Here is a 16,772-nt window from a genome sequence, read left to right as displayed (position 1 = left end):
TAACCTATGTGTTGAGCTTGACTTAAAGGACGAAACTTTTTTTGCGTAGTTTGTTATGAGCACTTGTTATCAATTCAACGTCAAAGACTGTGGACACATAGCAAAGTTAAGGAACTTACATTATGTTCTCTGTCTGTAAAAGTTAAAAACATGATTAGTAAATATTATCGTTTCCTATGAAACTGCGATTATAAATCAATATTTTCCAGGAGGAATGTACGCGGATTTAATCAATTTTATCTTCCCTTGATCTATTTGACCATTATCTACAAATGCTATCTCGAAATAACTGGCCACGTCAATTGGTAGCAGCAGGTGTAAAGATACGCTGTATCGGCAACGTCCGGTCATAGTCGAACATAATTATGACGGACGACCTATAAATCTTAAGGACATTTTGAGCCATCTGAGTTAGCCGTAAAAACTCACTTGTTTCCTCTTATCCGCACGACCCTATTTTGCCCTCCCGACCCTGCACGTTTCCGTTTTAATCGATATGAATGTGTTTCTTTATAGTAATTTCTAAATAAAAATAAAAAAAAAATGTTTGAGTGAACATGTTCAAATTTGATCACTATAAATGAATATTTAAAAATTTCCAAAAAAGAGATGTACTCTGTAACACACTCGTGCAAGTTTACTTTAAATGTAGGAGTTAAAAGTAACAAAATATGCCCATAATCCCCCATTTCGAACATAATATTTTACACAAAATATAAGGGGAGTACCCCCCCCCCCCCCCGCCCCCCTACGTTGTAAGTCAAAATAAATTTATGTTCTGAGGGGGGGGGGGGAGAAAAGATAACGTCCCTACGTTTACACCGCCTCTTTCGTCCAATAACGCTCTTGATATATGTCCCTGGGGTATGATACTATATACCGATTCTGAACAAACCAAATAGAAAAAAAGTATGCATGCATACCTATCCTAGCTATTTCTTCTTATATATTTATGGAAACAACGTACCTTTGCTTTATCTCAGGAGTAAATACACTGAACAAGTTACTGTTTCTAAGTCTATTTGCTACGAATAAATAGGTTATCTTTTCCAATAGTCTCTAATACCAGACTAAAACGCTAACACATAAATTATTATACATGGTTGAAGTAGCAAACAGCCTTACACACGCATTATTGTAACTGTCAGTGTAGGACAAAACCCACACCGGACAAAATCCTCGAACAAAATTTTGAATAGACGGACAAAATTTCCCCATGAAAAAAGTTTTGGTTTACTTGTGAGAAAAAAGGTTGTAAAATGTAATAAAATATTTTGTAATACAACTGAAACAATAATTATATGGTAAAGTAGCAACAGAAATGGTAGGAAAAAAAGTATATCATAAAAATGTGTTTTCCGGGGAGGGGGGCAGCTTTTTGTCCACTTAGATGAATATTCAAACATAGATTTAAATAGATGGGGGATTTATCCCGGGTGACTTTTGTCCGTTAACTTTCCTCTATACTGTATTTCAATTGCACATGGTCAAGTCCTTGTGGCTATAAGACAAATGTCGAATAATCTGGGCCTTTTCTTGACACTTTTCCGACACCAAAACGTTACATAGCAATATAACTCAATTCGACCGTTTTGTCTTGGTCAATGTGAATCCCGCACTTTTCAAATATTAATCAATCCTAAGTGAAAGAACGTGTTTCACGAAAATTTAGTATATTTTATTGTTCGCCTGTTTGTATTCATATTGCACTTGATGGATGACTTAACAATTTGTATAACGAATTATTCGATCAGTTCAATTTTAGGAAAAAAATCGGAAAAAGTACGCGCGTTTACCTATAACGTACGTTCCCAGATACAATATCTAGAATTACACACACCCCTCATAAAAAAAGCATAAATATCGTATAACCATGCAATACCTGGCCGGCAGCGTACAATGATACAGAAATTGGATTAAAACTCCATTCGCATGTGTCTACAAATAATTACATTCACTAAACATGAGAGTATATATACTAACCGTTCTACAGAAATATGAAGGGCTAGTTAGGGTTCCGCTTTTACTTAGAGCTATTCTATTTGGGTAAAAACGTTAAACTTTTATATTTCATAGCTGCACTCTCACGGATTGAACGTTTTGGCCAAAAAATTGTCTTGGATCGAGCCAATTTTTGCGAAAATCCATGGAAACCAGTTATATAAGACTGCTGACAATAAATTAGATTGCAGATTTTTATATTTAAGTTCAAAAATTGATGGTTTGTGCATTTTTCTTAAACCGTTAGTCATAAATCATTAATTTTCGAACGGAAATATATAAATCTACGATCTGATTTTTTGTAAGCAATCCTATATCATTGGTTTGCAGATATTTACGCAAAAAAGATGCTCTTTTCAAGACAAAATAAAAAGTTGTAAAAATGGTAAATCACTGAGAGTGCAGCTTGAATACAGTTCAATTGAAACTACAAGGAGAAGCGAAAGGGGTTGAATGGCACAAAATAAAATAAAACAAACAGACAAAAATACAGTGAAGAAACACAAAAGAAAACATTAAATCAAAGTCTTTACATCGTCTTATAAATAATAATAATAATAATAATAATAACACTAAAAATACTACTACTAATAACAATAATAATAACAATAATAATAATAATAATAAATAATAAAAATAGGAGTTACCGATTTTGAAAACTAAAACCTGCACTCTCACAGATTTACCGTTTTGACAACTTTTTATATATATTTTTTATCTTGAAATGAACCAATTATTTACGTTAATATCAGTAAACCAGAGATATAAGCCTGCTGACAAAAGATCAGATCGTAGATTTTCATACTTACGTTCGAAAATTAATGTTTTATGGACAAACGCGTTACCAAAGGTTTAGTAAAAGTGCATAAAACATAAAAAAAAATAACTTAACTATGCTAGTGGAGTTTTGTGCTGTTCTTTCATGTTTCTTGTTTGTGATTTTATGTCATATGTCTTTGGCGTGTCCCCAGTGCCATTACACCGGGTTTATGTTTAAACTTTTCGCTACTAAGCGTGTTTCTGTAGCTTTTCGCATACATATTGAATATGAATATCTGCGATCTGACATTGTCAGCAGTCTTACATCACTGGTTTCCATGCATTTTTACATAAAGTGGCTCGTTCCAAGACAAAAGAGATAAAAAAAGTTGTCAAATCGTTCAATCTGTGAGAATGCAGCTTTAACAAAGCTACATGTATATCATGTAATTACCATGCACCACATGCCAACAAGAGCTACAAAAGCAATAAAGTTAACGCTTAAATTAACTTCCGCATGTATCTTCCTCAAGCTAATTCCAAGCTGTAGCAATCTGGTGTATCACGTGTGTTTTAATAACCCAAATATAAATTAGTTGTTTCAATGAATACTTCCTTCTTAATGGATATCGTCTAGTCTTGTGGGCCATGTCTAACTTGTAACTTGACTTATCGTTTGAATTCCATTCCAAAATGGTACATACATATATTTAATTATTTATAAGCAGTCCAAACATGTTGAACAAGAGTCCTTCTCCTTAAACGCATGCACATCGTAAATACAATTGACTAATTAACACCAAGTACTAGCGGAAATTTGAAACTGTGAATTATATACAGGGAGATCTATTTATTCTTAGAATATAATGTCAAGTCTTTCGATGATGGTATGATGTTTATCTTAATTAATATATGGGAAGAAAATGTAACTGTATAACAGAGAGGTACTTCCTCTGTTTTTTTTTGTTTCTGTGTAAGATCGTAATATATTTCACCGAGTGAGCACCGAAAACTATACATGACTATTTGGTGTTCACGAGGTGAAATATATTGCGATCTTACACTAAAAACAAACGTTTTTATTTATTATATGCCTCAAGCGATATTAAATGACTTTTAAATGTAGTTTTTTAGAAAAGTGCGCCAATTTGTGAATGTAACGTCATTTCGAATATGACGCCGTTGATATTGTTACGCAGCTAAAATATTAAATTGTTATTTTCACTGATTGAAACAGTGAATTGTCATTTTTATTTCTCTGATAAATCTCAATCGGAAAGCATACAATAAATGATGATTTTCAAACTTGAGTTTCTGTTCATGCACATTTTCTTTATTCCGCCACCAGTATCTAAAGATACAGCTTGATATACATAACACAATAATAACTTCTGATAAAATGTTGTTTGGGTATTACACAATAAATAGCAGAGTGTTAGCTCATATGTTTTCTTGCTGAGTGTCTGACGTCATGCCGACTAATTCATAATCCTTGTTTATTGATGACGTCATATTCTCTTCTGAGTGAAACGGTGGTTCGGGTTGGCATTGCAGTTTTCTGCAAATGGTTTTCAAGCTTGTTCGAAAGCTCCTGTACATCGCACAATACACCCAAAAGTTAAGGTGAAAACTCAAGACCAGAAGAACTTCATAGGCAGTGTGAACTGCACGGTTGGTTTTTAACGGCAAGATCTTGCCCTTGACTAATTTTAATATCATCGTAATAAGGAAGTAGATCCCATATGGAAGCTCAGGCACAAGGAAGATAACTAAAATCAGGACTACCACCAGAGTTATCTTTCTTGCCCGTTCTTTCTTTTCGCGCACGGTTTTGTTTGAGACGTTGACGTTGAGTTTACGTAAGGACTTCCACATTTTGTAGGCAAGAACGACGAGAATGACACACGGCAGCACGTGATTCAGAATGAGGCTTGCCCAAATATAAACGCATGCCCACCCACAAGGCTTTCTTAACTCCCATTGGCAAAACCCACCGTTGGTCTTGATGTCAAAAGCATGGAACATATGTAGGAGAAATGAGACCAGGTACATAATTCCAACTGCAGCAAGCGTTTTCTTGGTCGTGCATAACCGTGACGCAAGATTAGGGTGGCGTATTTGGAGAAATCTGTGAACTGCTAGCAACACAGTTTGCCAAATGGAAATCGTGTGAAAGGCTCTAGATATATACAATCTAGTGACCATTGTCACGTTACACCAGTCTTTGCTTAGAAAAATATGTTTCCCGGAAAACACGTAAAATGTCGCTGGTAGTGTTACTATTCCTGTCAACGAATCAGAAATCGCTATGAACACCAAAATGAGGTTCGTCGGATTGCGCATGCGCTTCCTCAAAAATCCACCAATCACTAGCAAGTTACAGCACGCGGTGAAAATCACAAGAATTGGCCACAGATATCCATAAATGACGATTTCAAAGTCGAATATTTCGTATATATGATCGTCATATAACATGTCGTAGTCGTCGAATGAGTACAGGTTGTAATCATCGTAGCTGTAGTGGTAGTCGTCGTACTGTGAATGTGTGTGTGTTTCTTGGTCGGTGTTATTCGCCCCGTTTGTGTACGAATGATCGGTATAGTTTCCATGGTAATCACCGTAGGCGTCGTAGGAAGCCATAGTTCTGAAAGCAAGACAAAAAACTTGACTGTTTGAGATAAAGTGACATTTTGCGTGTATGAAGTTTTATTTTGATAAAATAAAAACTCAAACCCGAAAATCGAGGTAACATATAGTGACTTAATTAATCACGCACTCACTTACTCACTCAGTCGAGCGTTTAGAAATATTTACTTTTATCGTTCAATCATTCACTTCAATTTACATATCAATGGTGTTCAGTTTACAAATAAACGTCTTTGAAAATCCAGTAAAAGGTATTTTATGCAATTATATTGTAATATGAATATTTAGAAATCGAATAATTTATTAGTTTAATTCTAATATTTAAAATTAAGAAGTAAGCGTATTAAAAGTGTGTCCTTACTTTTAAGACTTCTCGCTATTAATATATCCGATTAGTAACTGAAGTTCAATTAGTGATAATGAACGATTACAAGTAATCACAAGTATATCCACTTACAGTCAGGATGAATTACCGCCTTTAACGCACCGCAATGGACTAAACATAGACTTTAAACACGCCCACTATAGTTTTAAGGACATCCAAATTTCTTTTGCAGGTTGCTGCCTCTTCTGAAACGAAAAGAATTAACATCAAAGGGTGAAACTGTATTCATTGGATGAAAGAAATCTAAAACAAGAGAAACCTAGAACATTTTACTTATTCCTGTGACACATGAAACCTATGAATCAAAATATTGCACATAGGCAAATGAGCTGCGTCGAGCGATTAAGGGAGTTGTTAACATTCGACAGAAGGGGTCATCTTATCAAAAAGCGTTCGGCAAAATGTAAGACAGAATTAGTGTTTAATATTTAGTGAATGTCACACATCAATTTGAAAAATGTACTTGTAAAATCAAATGCACTTTGCTTATACTAACAAAAAAGCTCTTTGTTTCGAAACAGATTAACTTTACTACTCAGAAATTGGTTTTCATAAAAAGCGACTGTTTGATTTGTCCGTTGATAATATGGCCCCATACTTCACTATCATGACATGATATCAAGCTATTCTGATATCAACATGATATCGGATGCACTTGTACCCGAATGGGAAAGCCATAACAATAAAGCAATCGGCGTAATTGTTAAACTTAAACATGCTTATGCACCAGTCAATTGTAACTACGGTCCCCAGGTCCGGGGGTATACCGGGGATAGCCGGGGAAATGGGCCGTGTTTTTACCTTCCAGGTGGCCCCGCAGTGCCGGGTGAACGCAGTGGTTTTGTCTTCGCGCAAAATATAGCGGGAAATGGGCTTTACATAGGGTTCCTGGGATGCGGGGCATTTGGCAGGGGTTTTACCATCAGTTCGACCCCGCAGTGCGTGGTTTTTACCCGGTGTTGGTTGGACTGAAAGTCAAAGTCCCCGCTATTCCCCGGACCTGGAGGGGGGGGGGGGGGTGGCGTGGTTACAATGGACTGGTGCATAACAGAAACTTATTTTAAACACATTTTCCAAAATACTCTTAAAATCATTCAATATTTAGATATCGACAAACATATTTTCTTAGTATTTTGTCTGGCCTTTATTTTCTGAAATCAAAAAGTTCTGTAAGTACTTCTTAAAGCTCAATTAAACGGCGGATCAATATGAAAGGAATGCGGTTTTTGTTTCCCAAATTAAGCTGGAAGTCATTATACTTAAATGTACACAGGCCAAAAGCCATCTATTAATGTTCTATAATTGTAACTTATAGGCGTGAGGTCAAATGTTAAATACGGAGGAGGAATATTTACATTGCTTAATGGCGTATCTTGTTACAAACATTTGGTTTAAAGTGTCTAATTGCTTGCTAATTACGTATTTTCCTCGTTTTGTATTATTGTCATTTATAAAGAATGTATTTATATGTTATGGCGAAACTCCTAGTATTGAGGATTTTCAAGATCTTTTCAAAAATCTTAACACCACTAACGGTGCCGAAAACCTAGATATCAAAACCATTAATATTGATAATGACGAAGAGACACTAAATTCACCTTTAACTTCCTTAGAAATCGAAAAGATGATTAATAAATGCAATAATGGCAAAGCTTCTAGTCCATCTGATAATATATGTAACGAATATATAAAGTCAACTAAACAAATACTCTTACCTATGTATGTAAAATTCTTTAATTGCATTCTTAATACCGGATTTTTTTCCGAAATCATGGGCAGATGGTTACATTATACCAATTTACAAGCAAAAGGGATCAACAAAATCCCCTGAAAATTATTGTCCGATTTAGATTTTTTAAAGAAAATAACAAATTCAAGGAAAAGTACACCTGCAAATTATGTTATATGGCGAGCTTGGCAGAGAACCGATTAAAAATACAATTAAAAAAAGAATGATTGCTTATTGGAGCAAACTAGTACTATTTGAGGACTTGTATGCATCAATTGTTTATCGCTCGATGCGACAAAGTAACCTAAATTTATAATGGCTTAATTATTTAAAGTATATTTTTGACTCCACTGGTAATTCAAATTTGTTCGAAAATCAAATAAACGTAAATGTTAAGTTTACAGGTTATAGTATAACGAAAATATTAAAAGACCAGTACTTATAATTTTGGCACGAAAAAATGAGATCGTCTATCAAAGGAATATTTTATAATAGCTTTAAGCAAACGATTACACTAGAGAAATATTTAACTATCATTCCACTTAATCATGCTTTAATTTATACAAACTTAGATCACGTAACTTTAAATTTCCAGTTGAAACTTTAGCATGGCAAGGAATAGAATTCGCGCACAGGCGCAAAAACTTCCAGGATCAAAGAAAAATAATCATTTCACGATATTATTGGCAGCATCCAAAAATGATAAAGTAAAGCGAGCTCCTAAATACAAGTAATAAAAAAGTCTCGTTAATCTGTCAAAGTTCGCCAGATATTTGATGAATCACGTGAAATTTTAACAATTATTAATTACTCTACTTCTTCTTACCTCCAGGCTTATATTCCAAATCACGCAGCGATCATTATCTCAACAAAGTCCATTATTTATAACTAGTTAAATCTAAATAATCTCATATTAATTTTGTAACAATTTACACCATTCATAAATTTCTGCACGTGCTTTTTGTACCGTTAGCCAATGAAACGAGGCGAATTTCCATTCCTAAAATACCCCGACGCAAGTTTAAGGGGCTTGTTTTACTACAGATAAGTTAGCAGATCAACGAGTAGTATACATGCACACTTCTCAAGCTGTAAAACTTGGTATTACATCGTTTCCTTTATCATCCTGTTAGCGATTTGTCACTGAACCCGGTGGTAGAATTGCCTCAATTGTTATTTTCCGTCATGTTGTTTACCCAATTGCCTGTATATGTTATTACATGTCTGTTGTAACGATATGTTACCGTGACAAAATAAAAAAGTGTGTGTGTGTGTGCGTGTGCGCGTGCGCGTGTGTGTGTGTGTGCGTGTGTGTGTGTGTGTGTGTGTGTGTGTGTGTGTGTGTGTGTGTGTGTGTGTGATCTTGGAGCAATTAAAACTGGTTTAAATTTACTCAACATGTTAGTAGTAGATCTAATAACAAAACAACTATTGTATTGTTTCTGTAAATTCGTGGTGCAGGCAAATAATAGAAGACACTTATTAATCAATGATATTATTTTAATCACTGTTGTAACCACTAACCATCTGCATTTCCATAATGTATCTTATTAATTAGCTATACTGCTTTTTATATCTATTATTATTAACAATATTGGTATACATGAACATTCTCCATATTTCTTAAGCTATTCTTGAACTGTTATTGATGTTGGCTACCTTGTAACGATAATCACATGCATGAACATTGTGTTTCCTTGTACAGTCGAACTCCGTTGGCTCGAATTACTCGTTGGCTCGAACTGAATGTTAAGGACCCATTTCTCTATACTGAAGTTAAAAATTCCCGCTTGGCTCGAATTTTTCGAGGCTCGAGGTATTTTCGCCGGTCCCTAAGAGTTCGAGCCAACGGGGTTCGACTGTATATATTTTTTAGGCGAGATGCCTTGTTGCATAAGTCGAAATAACTTTCTGTTCTGTTCTATTGTTTAGATCCACGGTTTTATATATCATTCCTATCACGTTTTAATTTAAAGTTTAATTTTCTTTTTTCAAGCGACGTAGGCAAATGATAAATTTACTTCATTTAATAATATCATTTGATAAATGTATGTACTTGATAAAATCATTGGAAATAAGTGAATTCAGAAACTATAAAGTTATTATATATAATATTACAAGAGAGATACTTAAGTTAGGCATATGACTTTTTATGAACACCAGCCGTACCCTTACAGTGTCAGCCCAGACTCGATTCCCTGCCTGGGCGCATGTGAGTTTGGTTTGTGGTAACCAAGCCGGACAAGTGGGTTTTCTGCGGGTACTCCGGTTTCCACCACAACACAAGACCAAAGTCTCGCGTAAAACCGTGCCAGCGAGAGTAATTAATATAATGTTCACTGCAGTTGTGTTTCACAATCGTTGTAAAATAATTAAGTTTAAATTAGCACAGACTGGGAAAAAATAATAAGATGGCACGCGACAGTCAAGTTAAGTCACGGTTTTGTTAGCAAACCAGCTGGTCCCAATATGTCTAAACTTCTTAAATCCCTTAAAACAGGATTAAACTATTCTAATCATTTTGTTTTCCCTATAGTTTGTGCAATATGATATTTTAGATATTTTAGACTTTAAATTGAAATTATCTTAATGCTATTCACAATAAACAATTTTGCATTTATCGAAATCAAATTACAGTTTGTATTTTGGCTAAGTAAAATAAGCTACATAAGCCTGTTAAGCTAAAGAAGTTTCGAGAAATTGGGGCCAGAGGGGCAGGGGTCGAATGTGGATTATGTTAATCAACACTGTACAATTAGCTGTAAACCATGCACGTGTACTTCATCTTTAAAAGAATAGAACCGGATCCTTTTTTGTATACCAGTCGTAAACCAAAGAGCAAGACTCAATTTCTTCAAACTTCTTAAAGTCTCTTATTACAGGATTAAGCTAAACTCATTTTTTGTCTTTCTATATTGTGTGTAATTTTTATTTCTATGAGCGTTTTTAGATTCAAATTGGAAATCATTTTTATGAAAATCACAATTAACTATTTAAATTCACTAGTAACCTTCGATTATCAAATTTAAGGATGTATTTTGGCAAATTAGAACGATATACTTAAGTCTGTAAAGCATAAGAAAATTCGAGAAATTAGGGCATTCTCGACTTTCCAATAGACCATAATCCTTTGCGGCATGGTGACTTCCGGTTTATTTCCGGGTTATGACGAAGTACAATAACAGCGATAAATACGGACAAATTATCATTCCAGGTTTGTTATAATTTATTTATTTTTATTAGATTTGTCATTTTAATGAGTTTATATTACATTATTGTGATATTATTTGAATGTCATGAGCTATAAATCGCTTGACTGTTTACTTTGACAGTTAGTTCTGGTGGGTGGGGTAGATGGTTCAGAAAAGACTGCAGTTACTATTCTTATTGGAGTATTATAAACAACAAATTCTCATCTATTCTAAAACATTTGTTTTGAAAATTAACACAAATAATACATTAGTCTGTTTTACTATCTGACAGTCATAATCTAATGAGGAATCTGTATGTACATTACCAGGTATAACTAATAGTCTTATGAATGAACATAAATCATCATCAATAAAAATTATGGTATTTATACTGCTGTGTGTATTTTATTACTATGTAATAAACATTTTACTTAGAGTAATTATGTCATGCTGTCACCTGTGTAGTCTTCTGAATGATTTGTTGATTTTCAAATATTATGATGGCCATCGGACTAGTCGCATACCCCCAGGCCTGGAATTAAATCGGGTTCCAGATTGTCTTAAAACCCATTCATAAATAAGTCTATGAGTAACTTACTTTTTATAAAAATATGCTTTTTATGTTCCATTCCTTTCTTTACAGATATGATTCAAATATGCTGATGTTACCTTCTGAGATCATTACTTTCAACGAAGAACATCACTACAATTGGTTGGGCTGCTAGATTGGTAGCAACGTGATGGACAGCTAGTACCTGACATGCTATTGTTGGTTTGGCATCTATTGCTTACTGGGCCGCTATATTGGATGGACCATACGTGTTGGTTGAACAATTATAAATGGTTGGACTGGAAGTGTTGGTTGGACCACCAGTGTTGTTTGGACTGCTTGTTGGACAGAATGTGTGATAGACAACTAGTGTTATTTGAATCACTGTTGGGTCATATTGGTTTGATTCCCATTGCTAGTTAACTTGTTGGATCTCTTTTGTTGGTTGAACTGTTGTTTTTTGACTGTTATTATTGATATTCATACATGTATAATATGTTAAGTGCTTAGTATTCAACACTTATTATTATTACTATTGTTATCATAAGAAATATTATTATTCAAAAATCATATAAATATATAAAATTAAATATTTTTTTATGTCCTTGTACTTTAGTTATGTTTTACATTTACAATGTGCATCATAATGTTTTATTATATGAACAACTCTTTTTATAGATATTTAAATAAACATTAATTCTGTACAACCATTTTTTGTTTCTTTTGCTACAATTTGTATGATAGTGTCAGACATTTTCTACAGAAATGATAAATTTGTCTTAAAAAAAGCACAGCAAAAAAATCAGAGCTCATGGTAACTTCTTTAAATGCTGATTCTCATCAAACTGAATAGTTAAATTGCATCATTGAATGTATGATTCTTCATTAAATTTGATGAGATCTCCTGCCAATTGACCTTTAGTGACATGCACCTTAAAACTGCAATCTTACAGATTAACTGATTTTGATATCATTGCCTTCAATTCAGTCAGTCATATAAGATGATTCACAAAATAACAGATCTCAATTGTTTGAAACACTGTCAAGACTCCATTTTCTTAAAGCGTTAGAAACGCTTTTTAACCATAAATATATCCATTTTCAAACAAAGATACGTACAAATGTTATCTGATCTTCTATCAACAATCTTTTATCACTAGTTTTCCGACATTTTTTTGTCAAAACGGTCAAAATAATTCTGTAAAAATGTTTTCTGATCTTCCATCAGCAATCTTATATCACTGGTTTTCAGACATTTTTTTGTCAAAATGGTCAGTCTGAGAATGCAGCTTTAAACTTGAGCACTGTATTTACAATGATGAGCAATTTTAGTTATGAAAATTAAAATACATAGGAGCAGATGTATTGAATCATTCAAGTCTTGAAATATTATGTATGATCTTGCTGGACATGAGCCTATTGTTTCTGGAAATTTGCATGTGTACCAAGTTTCATTTAAATCGCAAGGCTGTTTGAATTTGGGCCAAGAAAATATTCGGCCTACAGTACTGCGCTAACGACACCTAGGCCTATTGACTATAACAATACTAAAGTAACATGATAGGAAAAAGCTCGAACCAACGGCTGCCAGAAAAAGCACGGTGCTCCTACAAACTAAGTTAACCGGGTGGCTAGTTATTGCCCACAAACGTCAACTCGATTTTATGTCTTTTTAATATTAACCATGGGAGTTTACACAGTCATTGGAATAAAAAGATCATAGACAATCATATTAATAACAACGGTATTTTTTACAATTTAATAATAACATTAAACATGATTTAATTCAATAACAATAAATTGTCCTTGGTATGCAATAATTCCTTTAAAGGTTCATTTGCCAAGGGTTAAAAAACCACATCTTGCTTCTTTTTGAAAAATCTCTTGTTCGACTGTTATCGGCTATAAAGTGTTGTTTCACATCCTGTGTCATAATTTTAAGTTCTAAATGTCTACTTTTTGTACCAAACATTTAAATTTATGTCACTTGTGTGCATTTCTTTAGTCCTTGCAGTCAAGGAAAGTTTTCATTCATATTGACACACTTCATTTATGTTATCTCTGTTCTTGAACCGATTCCGTCTCTTGTGTTTTGCACAAAAATATCTTGTAAAACCACTGATATAGCAGGTGCTATCAGATCAATGGTATCAACTGCCTACTCCTGTTGAGCATCAACTTGGAGGAATCAAACATCCAGAATGGACATCTCTGAAATAAAATAAATAGTGTTATCATCATCCAACTTAGCCAGAAAAAATAAAAATATAAAAGACTCTTAACTGTTAAAGCTGCACTCTCACAGATATACCGTTTTGACAACTTTTTTCATTTGTTGTCTTGGAAAGAGGCAATTTCTGCGTAAATATCTGCAAAGCAGTGATATAAGCCTGCTGACAAAAAAAATCAGATCACCGATTTTCATATCTCCATTTAAAAATTATTATTTTATGGCTAATTTTAAAAGCGTTACTAACGGTTTAAGAAAAATGCATTAAAAATTATTTCATTTACTTAAAAATGAAAATCTGCGATCCAATGTTTTGTCAGCAGTCTTATATCACTGGTTTTCTTGCACGTTTGCATAAATTGGCAGTCGAAGACAAAAAAAACAACAGTTGTCAAAATGTTTAATCTGTGAGAGTGCAGCTTTAATATCAGTCAGATATTTAAACAGTTACAATTTACTAGTACAATATTAATAAGCTGTTATTTTAAGACCTGCATATTTGTTTACATACAGCACAGCAGTCAGTATTTAAATGCCCTTCTTAATCACATTTAAGCTTCATTTACTTGACTGTTTTGAAGATGCAGATTTTAACAATTTCACACTAATTGCAACATATCATTCATTTAATTTAATAACAAACTCAACAAACCACAATTGAATGCATACTTCATAACAACCAATATGTATTTGAAGTCTTTGAGAACTACTATGAAAGTCTTTACCATTATATTTGTTATTTTACCCCACCCACTTAAATGTGTACTGAAGTTGGGTATAAACGTCGAAAACTTCATTGACATTTACAAAAAACGGTAGATAGTTATAGAAGAATGTATAACCTGATGTTCCTAACATGTTTTACTCACCTATCGATCTATTTTGCCAATTATGCTCTTCCTTTCACTCGTATCGATAACTAGGAAATTGAATGCGGAAATAAACCGGAAGTCACCTTTGTCGCAAAGCATTATGGGCTTCTGGAATAAGGCGAATGATTTAACTAAAATCGAATTAAAACCTTTCTCTGCTTTAAACAACACTTGCCACAATTAAAACACGCATAACATCTACAAGACACTAAACAATACAGCAAGGACAGGCGCCACTTCACCATAGTTATACCTTATAATCTCTGGTCAACTAGTAAACACAATATCCAAAGATAATATCCAAATAGTATGGTACTAGAACCACTGCCTTACGTTATTAATGTTCAAGGCGAATATACAATGAAACGGTTTAGCGTAGAACATCCAACTGTTTTCACCGAAAGCTCATCAAGCACGATTGTGGAGGTCAGGTACCCATCTCAATCTAAGCCGAACTCCTTAGCTGAAGTGCTTTATCTTGACAGACGGTTCACTATCGAGAGTAAAGTGTGATAAGTTGTCAAGGATACCAGAACTATGACGTAACGGATATACTATCTGCCTGGCACCGGTTCGAATTTCAGACTTTCATTATTACAATATCAAGGGCCCGTTACGTTTCATGGAGATTAATTCCAGAGCTCATAAACTCTTGATAATAATAATTATATACTTTCTTTTACATGATCATCAGCTGTATGCCCTTCGCAGCTCATCAAGCATGTAAGAAATATTCTGATAAAAAAATTGAGGGACTTTTTTACAGATTTCATGTTTGCAACTTTTCATTTGTTCAAAAATGTGTTCAAAATCATTTTTTACGAACTTTTAATAGCACACAGCCAACAGCAATGGGCAGAGAATGAGATATAATGTTGTCTGAACAAAGTTTTCTGAATTTAAGCCTTAATCCATACAGCTTTCAGTAATAGCGTTACTTTAGCAAATACATGATTTATTTGTATTCACATTTTAATTAATTATGAATGCTAGTGCATTTATTGAAATGTTTGATCATGTTAATACTTATACTATTGATATAACCTTATTCAGTGTTATATGTCAATCATGTTTTCTGATTACATGTGAATGACTCTCCGATACCTGTATCATGTGATTCATACGATTTATTCCGTATAGTATAAATCATATGAATTGTAGTTTGAATTTAACAATGTATCTGCCGCCATATATACATATATATATATGTTTGTATATGCCTTCATTTGCCATGTTTATGATATGAGTCAATAAACGTCGTTTGACTTGACTTTACTTGACTTGATGATACTTTACCATTGTTTCAAGCAGTACAACTTAAGATGATCACTTTAATTGCAGTTTATAATATTATACAATGTACATTTTGTATATTTTAATGGATAATTCATTCAAATATGTATAATTTAAACACTACATTAGACTTAAGTACAATGTTTAGTACATATCATAAAATAATAATCTGTACGAAAAAGTACCTTTCTTTAAGTCCGTACATTTAGAACCAGAGACATTTAGTGAGGGAACATTCCTATACATCTTTGTTTTTAAACATTTTGTATCATCTTTGAGAACAAATATAAAGATAAACACAGAATGATGCAATCTTCCTACCATTTTGTTATGCAGAATGGTTTGCCAACTTGTTAACGTTCGTGGTTTATCTGTTTGTTGGTTGTTGTTGTTTTTTGACGATAGCGTTCTCGTTCTTTGCTTGTATATTTCTCACGACTGGCTTACTGCCACGCTTAATCAATAAAGCATTTCGACGTATGACATTTGTTTTGTAATAATTTATCATTAATACCAAATACAGTCTGATTTTTTTCTCTTCAACTTTAAATTTGAAATACGAAAGTGTCAGATAAAGGATTGATTAACATTGAAACGTGATAGAGAAAAACAACTGTACATAGATTGAATGTAAGGTTATTTATCGAACATATTGTGAATTTGACAGTTTATTTAAACGTTTTAGATTTAGTTTGAAATTAACACTACATATTTTAAAATAATAATTTGTACGCAAAACGTACCCTTCTTGATATCCGTACAATTAGAAACAAACACATTTAGTGTGGGAATATTCCTTCACATATTTGTTTTTAAATATTTTGAATGATACATAATGCCACACCAAATTGATCTTTAGTTCCTCGGATTTTTGCCAAAAAAAAATTGAGCGAGCGAGCGAAATAAAAATAAAAATATTTTTTTTTTATCATTTTTCATAAAATATGAAGCGAGCGCAAGCGAAAAACATATTAAAAATGGACAAATTACACTTCAACCTATATTTAAACTCAAAATATCTGGTTCACAGGTAAAAAAATTGGAGCGATCGCATGAAAAAAATAAAAATATTTTTTTTACATTTTCAAAAAAACAGGTGCGGCGAATCCGAGGAAC

At 33.4% G+C, this 16,772-nt stretch overlaps 1 protein-coding gene across 8 annotated transcripts in view; it reads right to left on the bottom strand.

Annotated features, from left to right (window-relative positions):
* Positions 1–1,006: 1,006 nt before the first annotated feature.
* LOC128246536 (sex peptide receptor-related protein 2-like) overlaps positions 1,007–16,772 on the bottom strand; it is a 32,942-nt gene continuing 17,176 nt past the window's right edge. For 2 of the 8 annotated variants that reach the window (XM_052964795.1, XM_052964787.1), the window contains exons 2-3: positions 5,864–5,976; positions 1,007–5,404 (exon numbers count right to left, since the gene is read on the bottom strand). In XM_052964795.1, coding sequence (XP_052820755.1) covers positions 4,201–5,400 — 1,200 coding nt within the window. In that variant the 5' untranslated portion in view covers positions 5,401–5,404; positions 5,864–5,976 and the 3' untranslated portion in view covers positions 1,007–4,200. The other 6 variants (XM_052964793.1, XM_052964794.1, XM_052964788.1 and 3 more) reach the window with 6 other exon arrangements.

Source organism: Mya arenaria, chromosome 9 (assembly GCF_026914265.1).
Source record: "Mya arenaria isolate MELC-2E11 chromosome 9, ASM2691426v1".
In the NCBI taxonomy this organism is placed as follows: Eukaryota; Metazoa; Mollusca; class Bivalvia; order Myida; family Myidae; genus Mya; species Mya arenaria.
This window is presented reverse-complemented; position numbering and strand designations above follow the sequence as displayed.